Genomic DNA, 20,870 nt, shown 5'->3' with positions numbered 1-20,870 from the left:
ATAAATATTCTGCAGTGTGAATCAAAAGTGCAACAGTGAGCTTAAGTCATAGCTAAACCAACTTTATATAGTATTTCCTGACAAAGCATAAAATTATTCCTGAAAATAAACTTTTTTGTTTTGTTTTATTTATCAATGCAAGCAATAGAAGATAAAAATAAAAGTTAGGTCTGTGAAAGAGATTTTTTTTACTCCATGTATGCATACTATTACTATCATAAAAGAAATTTTTTCAACCTCTGGACTCATTAATGCAAACAAATTAGCAACCAGCATCACTTCCTCCTTTATGATCAGCACTTTTCATTGAAGAATGAGACAAAACAAAGAAAATTTATTCCATACTAGGGCATATCTAACTTCTAGATTATTTTATTTTCAAAAAGAAAAATAAGCACCTGTGTAGAAAGTAAGCACTTTTTAGGCTTTTATATAAGGACCATAAAAAATAATCAGTTTTTAATGACCCTATGCACCCTGGAAATTATAATTTAGATCATATATTAAATTTTTACTGCAAAAATTGAAAATTCTAGTAGCCAGGATGGTAACTTGGCATTTTCAATGAAAAACAATTACAAATTTGTAAATGTTTTTTTGTAGTTACAAGAATGTAATTCTTGTTTCAGACTTGTTAATATAAGTTGATTTCCTTGTTATTATAAGTTCAGCAATTGACTTAATCATCACTTTTGTTCCAAACATGGGCAATATTATAATCAAGGGGGGAAAAAACCCTTCATTCTAACAAATAATTTTTCTGAGGATTTTCCTTTAGGACATAGGAGATTAAATAACACTATGGATAATAAATTAAATTATTGGTATGAAACTTGAAAATTTTTCTTATAAAATCAGATTATTAACCTCTAATTTTTATAAATGCAAAATTATTATAAAATTTTTAAATATCTCTTGATAGTTAAAAAAAAATGTAATTCTTGTTTCCTTATTTTATTTCTTCTGTTAACAGATGCTATTACAATTTATTTAATTGATTTGATTATTACTTTCATTCACCACAGGGTTAACATTGCAATCAGAAGAATACTATTTTATTTCCCAATTAGATTTTTCAAGAAATCTTACCATCTGAATAAATTTGATACAAATATTGAAATAAATAAAAATAGATGACACAAAAAAGGAAAAAGTGTAATGGAAATAAATAATCAAAATAATTTGTCCCCCGCCCTCTTAAAAGCACACATGCTTAATTTCATTTTATACATAGTATCTTTATATAAATTCTATATCAATAGTATAGACAATTGTAACACTATCTATAATTCTAATGATTGATCAATTTGAAATTCCTTGCTACTACATCACTAATAATTGTGGATTCAAATTATAAAAGTGTTCCACAAAATGATGTTTTAAATATATATATATATATATATATATATATATATATATAAAATACATGTAACTGGATGTTAAAATTGTTTTCTGACTCTATTTAAATGCACAACTAAGCAGAATGATGATAAGAAGTGGATTTTATTAATTTTGAAGATGCTTAAGCTTAACTGTGTGAAAATAAATCTATGCCTATGAAAATAAATCTATGGGCAGATTAATCTGCCCAATTCATCAAGTTTATTTAAGTGTATTTATTTTCAAGATTTTTATACTATCAAACCAAATATAAGATACCAAAGAATTTTATTTGACCATATCTTCTCTAAAGTAGCAAAATGATCCAAATTTTGCAGATGCTACTTCTTTTTTTAATTGTAAAAATTTAGCAATAAACAGGATTATAATCACTAAGCACAGACAATTTAAGCAATTTTGCACGTCAGCAAGACTTCAAATTACATATATTATGGAAAAATTCCTTACATGTTGTAATTAATTTGCTTTTTTAAATATATAAGTTATTGATCATAATGTTTAATAAAATTTTAGAGCTGATAGTAAAACATGACATTAAATACACCAATTACTACAAACATCAGCATAAATTTAGTATTTGGTTCATCATAATTTTATAAAAGCCAATCTGATTGTGCTAATCCTTATTTAAGGTTTATAACCAAACATTAGAACAACTGAACTAGCAATATTTTTTTAATTATTTTATTTCATAAATAATGAAGAAATTAAAAAAAAATTACCAATTTTAAAAACTCTTGCATATGATTTATTTATTTAATAAATACCACATAAGTTCCAAAGATTAATGGTAGACTAGTGTAAAATATTATCATCTAGAAAGTGAAAAAAAAAAAAAAAAAAAAAAAGCATGGCAGAAGCTTCATTTATAATTCAAAATTGAAATGAATTGTTAAGTACAGATGTGTATTGATTACATTTTTGATAGATATTTGTTTATTATAAACTAGGTGTGAATAGAAATGAGAAAAAGTATTGTAAACACTTCGCTAACAGAAATGAAAGGCGATGAATTAGAAAGTTAAAGCAATTGCCGTTCCACTAACTTATATGATTAGATATCTCAAAATAGAGCTTTTACCATCTGATAGACAGCTAATTTTGATACACAAAGTTCTTTAAATGAATCAAGTAAGCTATTTTTTGCATATATGATTTCAATAAAAGGTCTGCCATTTCATCAGATTTATTAAAAATAGTCATTATTTATAAATGTGATATTTTACATGGATTTTTTATTTGATATTTTATATGGTTATATTTATTTATGGTCATTAGTTCACATTTTTATAATACAGGGTGATCTAATTATAAATTTCTATAATATCTATGGTTGGAGATAAATATCTACTTTTAATTGAAAAAAAGCTTTAAATGACAAAAGAATTGCATTTTTAAATTTTGAACCAATAAATGTAAATTGGAAGGGGGGGGGGGGTCAAAATTTTTATGCATTCTCCCAACCTATTAGTCAAATTGCATAATTGATAAAATAACATTTTTTACAAAATAATAATAATAAAAAAGAGTGTGAAACTCTGAATTTTAACAACTTTAGGACTATCAATGGTTGCTTCAGGAAAGTGCATTTTACAGATGTTAGATATTTCTCGAAGCAATCATTGAAACAGCCTAAAATAGTGATATCTGAAATTCCATAAATCACCCCACCCAAAAATGTAAAAAAAATGTTGTGGTGCATTAAGAAAGTTTTAGAGAAGGCTTTATGACAAATAATTAAACAGTATACTTTATAATTACTAAACAAATATTTCAATAGCATTGCACAGTTTTGAATCAGCTAAAACACCATCAAGATATATTGCAAACAGAAACCAAAACATGGGAAAGACAGATAATTAAATATAATTCATTTTACCTAATTAATATCAAAAAATAATTCTGTAACTTGAAAATTGTTTTAAAGTTTCTTATAACTCAAACTTTTGTTCAAAACCTGATTACTTGCATTTAAAAATTGAAGGAAATTAAAATTCGCTTTTGAAAATAAGTATCTTCATATCCCATAACTGTAAGATGCCACTCATAATTTTTAAGTAAATTATGGGTACTTGTGCATTAACCAAAATCCAGTGATTCATCACCAACACACACACGCATAATATATAAGTACTAAATTTTGTATTATTCTTTTAAAATTATTAATAACCTATGAGGAAAATTAGCTTTCTGTAATATTTAAAAACCATTCATACAATCTGTAATGTTTAAAAATTTACAACTTATAGGTGCAACAGAATTTTTTATTTTATATAAAGTTAATACAAAAGAAAGATTTTGTACATTGATGCATTGTGATTCTATTATTGTGCTATTAAAGAGATTTAAATTTTTTTACCTATCATGCATACTTAAAAGGTTTCTTGAAACTATTAAAATATAAGCTAAGTTTTAAAGCAGTTTTTGTGATAAATAATTAAGCTATCTATCATTAGCAAAAAGGCATGTAAATTTCCTCTTAAACAAAATCAGGCATATTAACCAAAATATATACAAATTTAAGAACAAAGTAAAAAAGGCTTACTTTGCAAGGTGGCTCGTCCCCTTCCTCAGATTTTAATTTAATTTTCTTTTCTAGCTCCTCTTGAGGAGGTCCATCTGTTTCCTCCATATCTCCAACTTCTTCAATTATAATTTCATCTCCAATAGTAGGGTTGTCTTCTTTTCTGTCTCTTAATTTTGGTCTTAACTTCTCTTTTGCTGGAATCTCCTCTTTTTTCACATCTGTCTCGCTTTTTATTGGCTTTTCTTCTTTGACACTTTTTGCATCAGTGTCTTCAACAGGTTTCTTATTAGTTTCTGCAGAAACTGCCTTGTCTTCAAGGCGTGTCTTTGGACTTTTCTCCTCAATTTTTTCTCGAATAGGTCTTTCGATCTTTCTTTTGGGTGATTTCTCTTCAGAAACTTTACTATCTTCTTTTTTAACTTTTGGAGACCCTTTATCCTCTCGAGATGAATCTCGTTCTCGTTTTTCTCGAGGAGGGTTCTCTCGTTTTTCCTTGGGAGACTTCTCCTCCACTTTTTTTTCTCGTAGAGCTTTTCGATCCCTTATAAGCTTGTCTTCTTTCTTTATTTTTGGCTTTTCATCCTTGATGTCTTTTGCAGCAGGCTTTTCCTCTTTTTTATCTTTTTCCTTTGGTAATTTTTCTTTTTTATCTTTTGGAGTTTCCTCCTTTTCCTTCTTGGGAGGTTCTATTTTTGTGTTTGATCTAGTTCCCTTTTTCTCTGGACTTTCATTCTTCTCTTTTCGAGCATCTTCTCTAGTTCTAGCCTTCTCTGGCTTGGTTTCTTTTTTATCCTTTGTCAAAGATTGTGAACGAACTAATCTTGGTTTTTCTTTCTCCTCTTTCTTTTGTTTACCATCTTTGTCATCAGGTGACTTTTCAATTCTTTTCTTTTCTGGACTTTTTGGTTTTTCTGCAGCCTTGGAAGTATCTTCCTGCTTTGCTTCTTTTTTTTCAGGAACTTTTGGTTTCTCATCAGCTTTTTTCTCATTTGCAGTCTAAAACAGAACAAAAGAAATAAATTAAGTCTTAATTAGATTGATGATAAAAGGAATCATGCTTCCTTTTTGTTCTTAAAAAAAAATTAATTCAATATTGAGGCCAATATTTTACTGATTAAACAAATCTAATATGAATAGAAATAATTAAAATTAATAATTTAATTCACTTGATGTAAATGGATAGAATGAAGGAATTTGCCATTTTTTTCAATCTTCTATATATTCATTCTTACCTTCTCCTTTGAATCCTTGGTATTTCTACCTTTTGGTGATGCAGTATCCCTTTCTCTTGTTCTTGTTACCATAATGTTACGGTCTGATCTATGACGACCCCTAGTGGAACGGCTATTGCTTACCATGGTACAGCCCAATTTGCGATAAAAATCTTCAAAACTTTGTAAAAATCTATAAAGAAATAAATTTTGAATTTTCACAAATATCAAATACCTAGATTTTGGATTTCAAAGTATATTTGAAAATTTTTTGGGATGGATTTCAAATAAACAGGAAAGCTGAAAAATTCAACTGGGATCGCATCTCAGTAAAAATTCAATTTATCTAAAAAGTTGAATTAAGAAAAATGGTGATGATTAATAATGGGCAAAAATGATGAGTCTAAAATTAAACTGGCACAAAAGATTTATATAATTCAATAAACAATTCAAAATTAATAAACCAATAATCGGCAATCTTTTTTGCAATAATTTTGATAATTAAGTACACTATTTCATTAAATAATACACAATACTCTGAATATAACAGTTGTATAATAAAATTTTAAAAAGTGAGAAGATTTTGTTATTTAACTATTTAATGACTTAATTACTTTTAAGTATACTTAAGCATTTAATTGAAAATCCAAGAGTGAATTACAATTATTTCTAAAATTATTTATTATAATTGAGGACACAAGATATGGATACACTTTACAAATAAAAGTAATTTGGAACTTAATGAAACTTATTTTTTGTCTTCACGTTAACTGAAACAAATTCAAATCATAGATGATATTTTAACATTGTCAATAACAAATTCAGGGGATTTGAGGGGCAAAAATCAAATTAGCCAATTTGCAGTGAACATAAATTTTATGAATTATGTGATTTTAACAAACCAATAGGAAGGCTTAAATTAACAGGTATATGCATATTTTATTATATATATATATATATATATATATTAGCATACTTAATTGTTTTAATGATTTAATGTGCTCCAATAAAATGACCAGATTAGATAAATTCCAATATAAGAAGTAAAATTACATTACCTTTTGTAAGCCACTTTGATTTGATTAGGGCCATTCAAATTAGATTGTGGCAAACCCATTCTGGTGTACACAGTTTTCCATTTATTTTTATTTGTTACCTGTAATATAAAATAACATAAAAAAAAAGTAACATACATTCAATTATTCCATTTAAGAAAAATTTCTAATCGTTCATTTTGCGTGTTTTAGCAGTAGCAATTTCTGAAGTTTCAAAGGAGATACACAACAAAAAATTTCACTTTAATAAATGGAAAGAAGAATAAAATTCACTATAATCCTTAAGTAACATTTTACAAGAATTTCACTCCTCTACCCTTTTTAACAATATTTCAATTCATTACAATTAATATAAAGAAGAAGGTATTAAAATTTTTGAATAATTGAAAATTCAACAATTTTTAAGGGAAATTGTTTTTTAAAGTGTTAGACAGCAATACAAAAATTAAGATGCCTCTTAAAAAAATAATAATTTTCATTTTTATCTATTACTCAATTAAAAGTTCTTATTAAATAGTGTCATGCTAAAATTCACTGTGAATGAATGTTAAAGAAAAAGAAAAATAAATGAAAAAGTTACAGAAAGTATACTTGAAGAATGCTTACCTTATTATATCCACCCAGCTTATGCATGATTCTAAAAAGCTTATAGAGGTTTAAATCTCGATTACTAACAACAGGTGCTTTATTGATGGGGGTTCCTGAATAATAGAAAAAATAAATAAATTATGCTTTATTTTGTTTCTGATTCTATAAAGAGATCAATTCCACAATATGCGATCATAAATTTTTTTCATCTCATTTTAAATCATTTGATGAAAAATAAAAATAAAGTTATCATGATAATGAATTCTCAAATTTAAAATACCGCTTTCTATATTGTTTCTTTTAAAAAATTAAACACATGGAAAATTTAAATAGAATATATAAATATGTAAAACTCATATTAATGCCATTTACAACCAACATAGTGTAATTTTAATGCATAAATGGATAAAATTGTATAAATTTAATTAAAAAAAACTATCAATATATATTGCTTAAGGACATTTTAAAATAAAGTTAAGTAAAACACTTTACCTCTTTCATCCATGAACTTATAAAGTTGAGCAACAAATCTGTCTTTTTCTTCACTAGGTTCATCATCAGAGGTCTACAATAAAATAAACTTGAACATTATCTTTGATCTTTTGAAAAGAAAAAGTAAAAATTATTATTTTTATTTTTGAATATTATATATATATATATATTACTCAGAAAGACAAAATATACAATTTAATTTAGGTAAGAGAAATTGAAATGACTTTTGTAGTAATCGAAGAGAATTTTGTCTTTAAAGCTGCAACTTATTTATTTGTCATAGCAGAAGTTTTCCTTTGTGAAAAGGTTGCAGAAACATGCTAATGGTTTTCTGAAATCTCATAATGTGCCTACACCATTGAATATGATATTGATATACAGTAACATTGTTTGCTTATTAGCTTAGGATTTGTATAAAAATTTTTAAACAACTTTTGGATATGCACACACAGTTTCATGTCTCCATAAAAAGAGAAAATTAAAGAGAAAGAAGGTTTGAAAATTAAAGATAATTCACATACATCAGAATCCGAATCATGGCTTTCTTCATCAGCAGACTGTGAATCCAAACCAGCAAAGAGGGCCTTATCCCAATGAGGAGGGAGTTCGTCCTTTTCAAGATAATTAGTTGCCTTTTCCACAGCTGAAATAATAATAACATGAATATCATTGGAATAATCATTTGATATATATTTTTTTATAATCCATACAATTTTTACTATGTTATACAAGAGGCAGAAAATATTTATACACAATATTTTTAAATTAAAGCCGGTATTCAATGATTGTATGCATATATTTCCTCTACAATTAATTTATATAAATGAATGTCAGAAATAGATCTAAGAAATCATGAAAAATTTAAACGTCAGAAACAGGAAATTAAATAAGTATTTAAAATTAACCATTAATAATTAATATAAATATATTATTTGTTGATGTAATTTTTTTTTTATTTTAAACTTTCCTAATTCACATCAAAACTGGACCAAGCAAATTATGTTATTAATCCTGCTAAAATGCAAACATGCATTCCTATATAGAGCAGTATCGAAATATGGGAATGCATGCTGCTACAATAGGTTTTAAAGTTATAATTTCTTTATCTTTTAACTGTCAATTTCTGCTCACAGAGTTATATCAATTAGGAAGACTTCTTTCAATGCTAATGGCTATATTTCAATAGACAAAACAATTTCAAAAACAAAAGTCAAAAATTCTTAAATGCCAAAATCTTTATTATTAAAAAAAAATATATATAAAAGAATAGTATTATTTTAAAAAAACTCGGCATAATTCATAAAGGAGAAACTAAATTTACATTTATATGACATCACAAAGACATTTGACCAAAAAAAAAATAAAATAAAATAATTGTAAGAATAAGTATGATTTCAAAACAATCATAAAAAAATTTGAATTGAATGTTACCTAATCTTAAAGAGTTGTTTTCCACTTTCTGAACAGCATCTTTTATAAACTCTCTAATATCTCTTTTAGGTACTTGGTAACTACAAATAAATATTATAGTTGATTCAACAAAACATAATTAATTTTATAACCACTTTAAAAATAAATTCAAAGAATAAAATCATAAAATTCTATGATTTACTTTTAAAAATTGATATGAATTTAAATATCACCTGACGATAAGAGATAAATAATATGAAAACAAACACTGTTATATAAATAAAGAAAAAGAAGAATATATGTATCATATTTAAAGCAGACTTTAAATATACTATTAATAATTTATGTGCAATGGCAACAAATGCAGCAGACTTAAATGCATGACAATGTAATTTGATTAAGTTACAAAATATAAGTGAAAATAAAACTTTATTATATAGCCAAATATCCACATGGTCTGGAAAAAATCAAGCTTTTAAATGAAATCTGAATAATACATCTTAAAGAAAAGATCGGTTTCAGCAATATTTCTCAAGGGAGAATGACGAATAATTAACAATATAATGATATATAACATAAATCCTGTTTAAATTAGTTCGTTAATCAGGCAAATTCTCAAAGGTGCTTACTAATAAAGAAATACGAATTAGAATGAGAATGAAATAAAAAATTTTGAAACTGCAGCTACTTTCATATAACATTATTCCTTAAAAATAATTAAAATGAAAAACCTTTAATATAAAATTAATTGTTAATATATATGAATAATATAAACACATACTATTTTCCATCTTTGAAAGAACGGATTAAGTGCTCATCTTTTGATATTTTAATAGTAGACTGGGCAGGATGAGGTACAATCAAGCCAGGATACCAATTTTCTTTCTTACGACGATCACCATAATCAACACATACTACCTTCCCCAGATCAGGATTTTGCTCTTTATCACGAATTGCTCGTACTTTCCGGGGGATGTTCTCATCATCACTACTCTCATAATCTCTGAAATATAATATGTACATCCGTACAATAATGTCTTTTTCAACCAAAAATACAAAAGTGTATAATAGCAACAGGGGGAAAAAAATAAGCAAAACAAATTTCACTAACAAATGACAAAAAAATAAAAGTATCTATATGATTAGTAATTTTTCTAAGAAAAATTTTATTTACATTTAAATTCACACTAAATATATTCCATTTTTTACAATAAATTAAATGAATTTTTATAAAAAAAAGTTTCTATTTAAAGTTACAAAAAATTATTTTCATGCATTGCTAATACTTAAACTAAAGAAATTTTAGACACAGTCACGATTTTTTATGATGTCACATTATACATTTTGAGGAACAATTTCACATAAAATCACAGTATATACACTACTACACTTCTATTTCAAGAATGCTCAGTTTGATGTAAAAGAGTGTTAACATGCTATTAATTTTTAAGAGGACAAATTTTTAATAATCAACATTTTTTTATGGACATAAAATTTTTAACAAAGAATGTAAAATAAATATTCATAACTTTTCTAGAATACCTTTAGTTTCTATATGAGAGATTTTTCTTTTTTACCAAACAGAAACTAATACATATAAAAAGTTTTTGTTCATACATCTGTTATTTGATGAGCAGTTATGACAAAAAGAGGGCCTTATAACAAGATTGAAGGAAAACATTTTAAAAATTTAAAGAGAATGTTAAGAACTGATAAAAATACAGTGCTAAAAAAAAAGTCATATTAAAAATATGAAATTTTAACTTACAATGATGAGTTCATAGTAGATCTTTTGCGCTTGAGTTTACTTGTACCAATAACAGGTGAACTAAAGTGCTCTGGATTAGTCAGTGGAAATTGATCTAAAGTCTGTAATACAATAAGAAATTAGTTTGAGAAAAAAGTATTATTTATGATTAAGGAAGGAATTGCATATTTTTATACATTTTTTTTACAGTACATTATTTTCTGTAATATTTTTTTTATATAGAAAAAGTTTTTCTTTTTCTTTCTTTTCCTGAAATAAATTGATTCTTACATTAATGTCAGCAAAATTCAGTAGAAATATGACTGAAGGTTCTCACAATTTTATCATATAATCCAAAATGGACAAATATTTCTTAAGGAACAAGCAGAGGGATGGAGTAAGGAAAAAGAATGAGGCTGTATTGCACTTAATATTGAAATTATTAATGAAGTATATGGTCCTTTGCATAAATTTATTATATTTATTGCATTCAAACACTTCTGATAATCATGAGATAGACTATTGTTAATGGTTCTTTTACATAAAGCCTGAAAGTTTCTATATAAAAATAAGTAGTGGTGTAATAGTAATAATTACAATAATTATAAAAAAAAACATTTAACTAAAATAGTACTTTCAATTTTCCCAATGTTTGAACATTAATTCAAAGATTTCTTAAGAAAATTATTATACTTACTGGACTTTCTGCAAAATGGCGTCCACTTTTCAAACACAAAGAAGTTCTTCGTAAAGTTGTTTCATCCCCATCATCAAAAACTATAAAGATCATTTATTTTTAAGTCTTACAACGAGGATAATTACAGAGATGCTTATAGCAATAAAAGATTACACTAATTTTCATGAGTATATTCTAATGTTATTTCTTAACATGATTATTCACATTTTTAATTAGTCTGGAGAACTTTTTGCTCAATGAAAGCATTTGTTGTGTTGCATATATTAAATAAATACTGTAGAAAATTTTATTAACACAAAATGAATCATGAAAACTAGTGCTTGGAAAAATGTAATCTAAAAGAGGATTTCAGTGAATAACGGCAACATATTTCTAACTATTATTTATAAGAATGTTCCAGTAGTTAACATACTAAGCACATGCATAGCATATATGCATTTATATTGGTACATATATTGGTAAATATATATTGTTCATTTATTAATATGTAAATTACAACAACACATAATAATTAAGTAATTAGTTCATTACAAATGTTACAAATATACTAATAAATATGATCAATGAATACAGTACATTTTAACTTCAGAATTACAATTATTATAAAGAAATGGAATTTCAAAGGTAACTAAAATAGCAATATTTGAAGTCTATTTCTTCTGACATTTAGCCTACACACTTATATAAATTATAATTTTACTCACCAACAGTATATTGACTATAATCTTGTACTTTATTAATAACTGCTTCCATAAACTGGCCTTTTTCTGGATGTTTTGCATCAATTTCTGCACCAATCTAAAAAAGAATAAACAATGATAGATTTTTTCTTTTTTGTCAGAAATTTTTGTGTAGTTAGTTGAATTTTACTATTTTAGTCTTACACAGTTTCCCCCTTTCCCTTTTTAGCAAGAATAACTAGAATGATATTAATAATAAATTATTTTATTTGCAAATGAAAATAATTTTAAAGCTTGTAATGTCAATAAGACATTTCACTGAACTGATTTTACATCCTTTTACTTTCATGGTGTGAATTTCTTTCTTTTCTTTTCTTGGGAAGCGTATCTTTAGATGAAAGGTAAAGACCTATTCAACAATTCAATGTCACAAAACAATAAAATGTAATTGATATTTTGTATTTCTAGAGAATAAAAACATATTTGATCCATAATAAAATTTATATATGAGCAAGTTAAATATTTATGAATTCAGAACTATTAATAATGAAAGCTTTGGAAAATTTTTATTATATATAAACAGTATTGAAAATATAATGAAGAGAAATATAGAACAGACTGAATGAAACATTACACATCTAAACAGAATTTCTTATTTATAAATTTTTTTAAGCATTTAAGGGAAAAAAAAAAAAAAAAAGACATTTCTGTGGTAGACCACTCACTTGTTTTCTAAGCAACAAAAGTTGTTTAGAAAAAAAGCTTTAATAGTAATACATCTATCAGTCTACAACAATTTTTGATCTTAGATGTATAGTTTCGGAAAATAATAAATTCTCTAAAATTATTTATGAAATTACACAAATATAACATTTTTCTGGAATATTTACTAATTTCACAATTAATTAAATTGTATCTGAAATGTAAGATTTTTTAAATAATACAAAGGTGTTCCATTAATGTTCATGGATAGTAAAAAAAAAAATAATAATAATTTGAAATCTTTATGAAAATTTGGAATGTTTAATTCAGTATTAAAAGAAAACTTACTCTTAATGGTCCTTTAATTTGATCATCCGTTATTAAAAATGAGCCAAGGCTATTTTTGAAAGTCACCTGAAAATAAATTCAGTCACATATGTTTTAATAGGTTTTCAAATATAAGTCTTTAAAAAATTAATGACATAACTAATAAACACATGAAAAAGAATGCAAGATTTTCATTTTTCCAGATAAATGATTTTATATAATTAATATTAGGGGAAAAAAACAATCCAAAAGACACACACATACATTATTTTAATAAATATAGTAATAAATATTTTTAAAAATGCTACCAATCTTTTTATTATTATTATTGGAAGAAATTCTGCAACTGTTTTAACAGCAAATATTATGAACTTTCTCTTATAAATGTATAAAATGAGATTTTGAAATATTCAGCTAATTCTTTTCAACATAAATAGATAATAAAGCACACATATTTAAAATGTTTACCTGTGTATTTTTTCATACCTAATAACTACAATAAATAAATAGCTTTATCCAAATGTTTAAAGAGTATTAAAATTCCCTAATAAATATGAAAACACAACAAAAAAAAACTAATTTTATTTTTTTAAAAATATGTTACAAAATCTTTCAGGTCATTTTGATTATTTTTTTAAAAATTTATTTAGCAAACTATACAGATGCAAAACTGACAAGATATTACAGACTATACTTAAAATGAAAGTAACAGTATTTTGACTAATTGAAAAGAAAATGTATTCCTCAAATTCAGCATAATTATCTAAAAGGGGGACTTAGTGAATTTATAAAATGTAACATTTTATACATTAGTATTCTGTATTACAAAAGTAAATCATATAGACAATTTCATACAGGAAGTTATGTTTGTTTAAAATCATATATTCAAAGATTTCCAAAATTAACACCACATTTATTAATTTAATAGTCAATACTGCAAATTTTTAATTTTTCAGATCAGAATACAAAAACAAGTAAACAAAAGATGGAACTAATAAGGATTTAAAATACAAATATGTGGATTTTAATAGTAAATTATATATTCATTATGTTCAAAAAGACATTTTTCAAATACTCATAATTTTTTTTTAATTAGTTATTCTAAGTTTTGTTTAGAACACTTCCAAGAAATTATTCCAAACAAGTCATGTTAAATCAAATATTTTTTCATTCTACATTAAAATTTTCTTTTGATTAAACTGGTATAAATAAATTAAAAAAGATAAATTTTAACACTTTTTAAAAATTTTTTAAACCTGCATGAAAATAAGAAAATGAATGTAGTCCCATCTAGGGAAAATAGTGAAAGACATTTAAGGGAGATTTGGGAAAAAGGGGATCTAGTCCCCTTTCTCCCAAACTTCCCCTTGTCTAGTTTTCTCGATTTTTTAATTTTTTTTATTCACTAGTTTAGTCTTACCAAGAGAGTTGTTTATAAAAATCTAACAGTAAGTTCTTCAATTTATTTCTAAAAAATACATGAATAGCAAAGAATAAACAATTTTTGAATAACAAAGAATAAAAATACATGAATAACAAAGAATAAAGATTTTATTTGCATAATTAAAAATTGTAACATTTTTGCTATACACTCCTTTTATATGAGGCATGTATAGGAATTCATAAGGGAGAAATGGGACAACATATGAAAAAATTAAAGTTAATAAATATTATATTTTCTTTGCATTCAATGGTTTATGGTTTTGGACATAACAGACAAAGATTGATTTTGAAATATTCAATGGGCAGCCACGTCTTGAAAACTTTTTTCTTTTTGCAACCATTTCCACTGGTTGCAATGTTATTATTTAATATATTTTTCTTTATCTGGATACTTTTTCTCCCATATTCCTGGCATTTTTATATAAAAAATATAAAAATTATAACTTTTTTAATTGAGAGAGACAAAAGTTATAATAAATAACCTTCATAATTTAACATTTTTTCATTACTTAATAATTATTACATTGTTTATTACTTTATTATATTTACAGTAGAATTTCCCTTAACTGAAACTTAATGGTAAAAATGATTTTAAGTAGAATTTTACCAATTTTATTAAACATTAAGAAAATTTTAAAACTTTAATCATTAGAATATTTAGCTATATAGAAAGTGTGTTGAAATGTAACTGAGCATGTAACATTCCTCCCTCTGCAGAATTTTCCTTTAAAATACATATTACATAAAGCATGATGCATTTAAGCTTAATTGGATAGTTAGTTTTTAAACACTGTGTCTTTGAACTTATTATACATTTAAAATATTTTTATTTTATAAATAATAAGATTAAAAAATATAATTGAAAAAAAAATAGGAATTTGTATTTACTTCTGAGACATAAAAATGAGGTTTTCTTTTTTAAACACAAATAATATAATAGATGGTGTAACAATTAGGATCAAATAAAAGGGCTATAGCTGCTCTATCTAATAGAGAAACTAACAATAGATTCTAATCTTTTATTTAGATATAAATGCAACTGCCCCATTCCTCCCAACTCTCCTCAATTGTAAAAGTTGAAAAATCTTCAAAGATAAATGTTTAAAATTCAGCTATTGCTTAGTAATTTTTTTAAAATGGCAGAAAAATAAATTACTATAAAAAATTAATGCCTGAAATTTTTATTTTATTTTAATAAATTTATTTTTATCATTGAAACAATATGGAATATCATGTCATGTTAAACAATATTGAATAACTTTTATATTAGAACTTAATGAAAGTTTTCAGTTTAAGAGCATAATATTAATACAATATAAAACTATACTTGGAGCTAACTTTATAAAATTAAACAGAGATACCTTAAACATTATCAAGTCCAAAAACTATTTTATTGAAATTAAAAAATGATTAAAACTAATTAAAAATGAGAACTCATAACAAAATTCCTAAAAAATCATCTTATTTTTTACCTTGCATTTAACAATTCTGTTTACTTTCTTTATTTTAGCTTCACAAAAGGCTCCTTTATATTTGGCACTAACATCAGTGCCAATTGTAAGATAAGGTGGTTCATCTGTAGCCTAAAACAATAAAAATAAATGAAATCTATTTGTATTATCTGCATGAATTAAATACAGCATAAAGACAATATAAACAACATACAAATTTATTAAGTACATTTCAGTGCTTTATCTTAAGTATAAACTATTAACAGATTTGAAAGAATTTGTCATCAAAATTTCTTGTAACTTTCCAAATAACCATACAGCAATTATTTGGTGACAATAATGGAATTATTCTTATCTCATATTCTAAAAAACAAAATTGTATAAAGATTTATTTACAGCTTAAATTACAAACAGTTGATTTGCAGCACACTTCATACAGTTTTCAATATGTAAAAGGAGGAAATAGTAGAAAGAAAATAAATAAGCACATTTTACAATATTTGTTATTAGCCCTCATAAAACTCATATAAATACTAAGAAAATGCAAGCACTGAGGTTTTTACTTTAACTTAGAATTGTGAAGATTTGGCAAGTTTTCCATGAATTCACTAGGTTTTACTTTTATATTTTAAAACAATACTAAGATTTTCACATCATTCATGGTTTCTTAAATAATGGGCATGCAATAACATTTTTTTTTTTTTTTTAGTATTATTAATGATAAGACAGTCAGTTAACTCTAAGTTTCACAAATTTAATAAATTAGGAAACTATTTAAAAAGATACCTTACAAATAACAGATTTAAAATGTAATAGAATATTTAGCACACTTTTCTATTCACATTAAATAAAATTTTCAATCATTTCAATAAAAAATCACAATATTTCATGATTTAAAAGATGACAAATAAGATACATTTTAAATAAATAAAGGGAATAAGATAATCTATACATATAGAAAATTTTGAAAATTAGGAAAATAAAAAAAGCAAGACACATGAATACAATTTATCAAAAACAAAATAAATGGTTTAAAGAGTTTAATCTGCATGTTAAATTTTTTTTTTTTTACTTGCAAAAGGGATGATAAATCTTTGTTAAATCTTAATTATTCCAAGATAAACAAATATATATAATTTTTAAAGTATAATATATTTTTAATATTTAAAGCCTTTTAATAACTAGGAAGGAAGTATACAATATTTAAGAAATATTCACTGCAAATCAATATCGGAATATTTTAGTTTTCCAAAACAAAAAAGAATATTAAGACTCTAATATTAAATATATATTTAAACAGCTAATTTAATTCTAAAATAAAATAAAATTTCAAATAATTTCATTGCACTTAAGTATGTAATAGAATTTTGGATATATTTTCAATAAGTTAAAATATATATTTTAAACTGAACTTGCAATTTAATAGTTTTAAAACTAAACTTGATTGAAAAGGAATAATTTCGATCATTATTTATAATAAAAATAACATTTTAGAATGATGACGAATAATATGTCTACAGGAAATCAGGAGGACGCCACTGTTTGTTTCGACTTAGATCGCTCTTTGAAAATTCCAGAAATCTAATTTGGTGAGGTTACTTTAAATATTAAAAAAACAAAACGATTAATAATAGCACTTATAATGCTGAGCACTTGCTTACGTTGAAATTACTGAAACGAATTTTTATTATGGAAGCATTTTTCATTTAAGCAATCAAAATGAATCCACACTATAATCAGAAAAATGGTTTTAATATTAGAAATTTCTTTACTTTTATGATCATGCAGAACATTATTAAAATAAGTAAAAATCATTAAAAAAAAGCACAAAGTATTAAAAGTGAATACGCGCTGCAGAAACTTCAACAGCTATCAATGATAAGGAAAAATAAATATTTATCGAAAAAAATTAAATACATAAATGTATCAGCAATTGATCCAACTTTCGTTTTATGTAATAAATACAAAATTTAACACAAATCTGCAAGTTAGCCTTATAGCGTTCTAAAAAGGCTGACCTTATTATGACAAGTAATGACAATATCTCGTTTTAAAGAATAATAAAAGACAAGAAATCTTACCATAATTGAAGATATCAGATTACAAACATCGATATTAAAGGCAAATACATGGATGTTATGATTATTGCAATGGGATATTTATAAGAGTACCAACAAAATTTCAACCCTTTACAAAACCGAGAATCAACAACATTTTCGATGTACAACATAAAACTAGACAATATTTCTAAGCAGCAGCACAGTGCCTGTGATTGGTCAATGATCACGTGACACTACGATTTCTGAGGCTTACTCTATAGCACAAAATTTAGATTTGCAGAAAATTTAAACTTTTAAACAGTAAAACTTAATCTATTCAAAATAAAAGTACTGAAACTCAAAATGCCATTCAGTTATAAATTTTTTGTGCATAAAAAGCTAAAATTTCAATAATATTCTACATTAACTCTTATTTATTTAACTGTAGCCGTATGAATTGTCCTTGATCTTGATCCAAGAAATCTGTCTAATTTTAGTTTCGTAACAGGGGGAGATACAGAATGGTCACTTTATGGAAGAAAGTTTTTCCTTACGAAATTCGTTCGTGATTGCATTTCATCTTTTACGTTATCCTTTCTGCATCATTTTTGTGTTAATGAGTACTTCTAATTTTTGTACTACTGAATAAATGTATTGTGAGCCGTAAATGAGATAAAGTTTCTGTATATAATTTCCGCCTGGACTTCCGTTTAGCTTTATTTATATGTCTTGAAAAATGAGAAATATTCGTCTAATGAGTTGATGTAAATAAGTGGATAAAACTAAAAGAATGTTTTGTTTGGGACATACTAAAAATTACATCAGACCATATCTAATATGGTTTTATTTATCTAGCTTTTTTGGTTTTGTAGTTATCATGTTAACTGAGATTCGAACAACCGGACAGACAGACTTAATCTGAACATATTATACTTAAAATTTTATAGAAATATGCAAATTTGGTGTTAAGACCGTATACCAAATTTCATTTGTCCAGCACAAAGCGTTTTTGAATTATCTTTGTCACAGACAAACATTTTCCAAAAATGGTTTTTTTTTTTAGCTCTAAAACGTGGAGATTCGTCAAAATCTCAAGTTCGAATTTTTTTACGATTGCAATATTTTCTGTATACTATGCACTTAAGAATATAAAAATACTTAAATTTATACCAAAATCAGTTATGTGATACACAGAAAATTCGTTGTTATTTGACAACAATGGGAATCACTGACTCTTGTACGAAACTTTTACAAATAAGTGGACGCTTTTAGAATTTGCATTTTCAAGCTTTATTTTGCCATCTGTAAAAATTGCTGCATAAGAAATTCATTGTTATGGCTTTCAATTTATCGATTATGCTTTGATAATAACATTGATAATAGCACCAATTATTTATATATTTACATTAAATAGGAACATTAAAGAACCAGTGCTCTAATCAAAACTTCAGTGCATATCTTTTATAGGAAAAAGACCATGACAAAATCCCCCAGCCGGAATCCTTGTACCGATTTCGTCAATTTTTATTTCATAAGAAAGCTTATGACCTCTGAATGAAGCATTCATGGTCATCTGTCTTTTTCCACCCCTTATTTTTAAAAGAAGTTTCAAAAACACTACCTCCCAGTGTATTCTCTATGAGGGAAAGAGCTTGACTGTTACCAGTCTCCATCATTAAATAAATATCCCTTTATTTCATTTGAAAGCTCATAACATTTAGATTCATCATTTTCGATTCTTTCTCCATTTTCGAATATGTCGCAAAATAAAGAGTTGATGCCGTTTCAAATCTCAACAACTGGATTGATTTTGCTAAATAATTTCTTCACTTTGCATGCATAAGTTAAGCAATCAAAATACACTTTGTTTATTGGGAAAGTATAATTTGATATAGTATTTCCATTCAGTGTGATTAGATATAATTAAGCAGAACTGGTTGATAATACTAAATTACAGATATTAATATAGTAACCGAATAGTTTGGTCACCGATGGCGGCAAGTTTAAAATTATAAACACATATGCATTATTTTATACTGCATAAAAATAAAATTATTTTTATTTATTTGAAATTACCATACCGTGTACCACAAAAACACTGTGCATTTCTCAATAAGATGACTTATAACTTCGAATTTTGTTTATTTATAAGATTGTCGGCAGAGTTTTAATATTTTGCTGTGTACAATAAAAGTACATTACACGATATATTTAGAAACAGGGATTAGGAAATCTTATGAATATCTGCAATCTTCCAATTCGCAGATTTTGGTATTTTGAGGCTTAAATTAATATACATTATGAGACCCTCTTTTTTTTTTTTTTTTAAATACTGATAAATTTAGTTCCTCATATCAAACTTAATTCCACATGTTAAAGATTTATCTTAGCTAATTTTTGTATTTTAATAACTTTACAAAAATGTATCTTTTATTTTTTTTAAAAATGTGTTTCTTAAGGACGAAGTAACTTAATTCTTAAAAAATTAACTCAATTCTTAAAAAAAATTAACCATAATTGTAAGTTAATGAATTCCTTACTTACAAATATAAACATTATTATGAAACATTATAAACAAATAATAAATTTCATAAGGGTATAATATTAAAAATTATTGTTATTAATTTGCGATATTTTTGGCGTTTATGACAAGTATTTGGTGAAAAAAATAAAGGTTCACAAAGTTGCGGAAATTTCGGTGATATATCTATAAGAAACCAAGCTTCAGGATTCTTCCAGATTTTCATGCCCTGTCATTGGAGCAATAAAAGCGAATGCGGACACACACGAATAATAGTCAAGTGTTTTCTCTTTTTGAATTGTTACATTCCAGCGAGCTCCCTGTGAACGGTTTGTATTATTGGGATTGTTTAGTAATGATTTTTCCTTCCTCGCAAGTACTACCCTTGTATTTCGGCGGTCTTTTATTATCTATGTATTTGCGTTTTCTGCGTTATCCGTCATCGACTTCCCATCATATTCTCACCGGAAGGATTTATCTTAACATTATTATTTTCCCGATTTGCTAAAAAGAAATTAAGGACTAATTGACATTCCAACATATCTTTACATGGAATATTATTGCTAATTCGTTAACGGC

General features: G+C 25.4%; 1 protein-coding gene across 1 annotated transcript in view; it reads right to left on the bottom strand.

The window, feature by feature from the left end:
• The window catches only part of LOC129971229 (AT-rich interactive domain-containing protein 4B-like), a 38,018-nt gene extending 20,067 nt beyond the window's left edge, over positions 1 to 17,951 (bottom strand). The window contains exons 1-14 of the mRNA XM_056084815.1: positions 17,813 to 17,951; positions 15,753 to 15,863; positions 12,859 to 12,924; positions 11,833 to 11,926; positions 11,129 to 11,208; positions 10,453 to 10,553; positions 9,466 to 9,687; positions 8,706 to 8,785; positions 7,796 to 7,917; positions 7,275 to 7,347; positions 6,801 to 6,895; positions 6,198 to 6,295; positions 5,161 to 5,332; positions 3,947 to 4,924 (exon numbers count right to left, since the gene is read on the bottom strand). Of these exons, the coding sequence (XP_055940790.1) occupies positions 3,947 to 4,924; positions 5,161 to 5,332; positions 6,198 to 6,295; positions 6,801 to 6,895; positions 7,275 to 7,347; positions 7,796 to 7,917; positions 8,706 to 8,785; positions 9,466 to 9,687; positions 10,453 to 10,553; positions 11,129 to 11,208; positions 11,833 to 11,926; positions 12,859 to 12,924; positions 15,753 to 15,863; positions 17,813 to 17,815 (2,295 nt within the window). The 5' untranslated portion in view covers positions 17,816 to 17,951. The remainder of the gene's footprint in view (positions 1 to 3,946; positions 4,925 to 5,160; positions 5,333 to 6,197; positions 6,296 to 6,800; positions 6,896 to 7,274; positions 7,348 to 7,795; positions 7,918 to 8,705; positions 8,786 to 9,465; positions 9,688 to 10,452; positions 10,554 to 11,128; positions 11,209 to 11,832; positions 11,927 to 12,858; positions 12,925 to 15,752; positions 15,864 to 17,812) is intronic.
• Between the last annotated feature and the right edge of the window lie 2,919 nt (positions 17,952 to 20,870).

The sequence above is a fragment of the Argiope bruennichi genome, chromosome 6 (genome assembly GCF_947563725.1).
Source record: "Argiope bruennichi chromosome 6, qqArgBrue1.1, whole genome shotgun sequence".
NCBI classification, from domain to species: Eukaryota; Metazoa; Arthropoda; class Arachnida; order Araneae; family Araneidae; genus Argiope; species Argiope bruennichi.
This window is presented reverse-complemented; position numbering and strand designations above follow the sequence as displayed.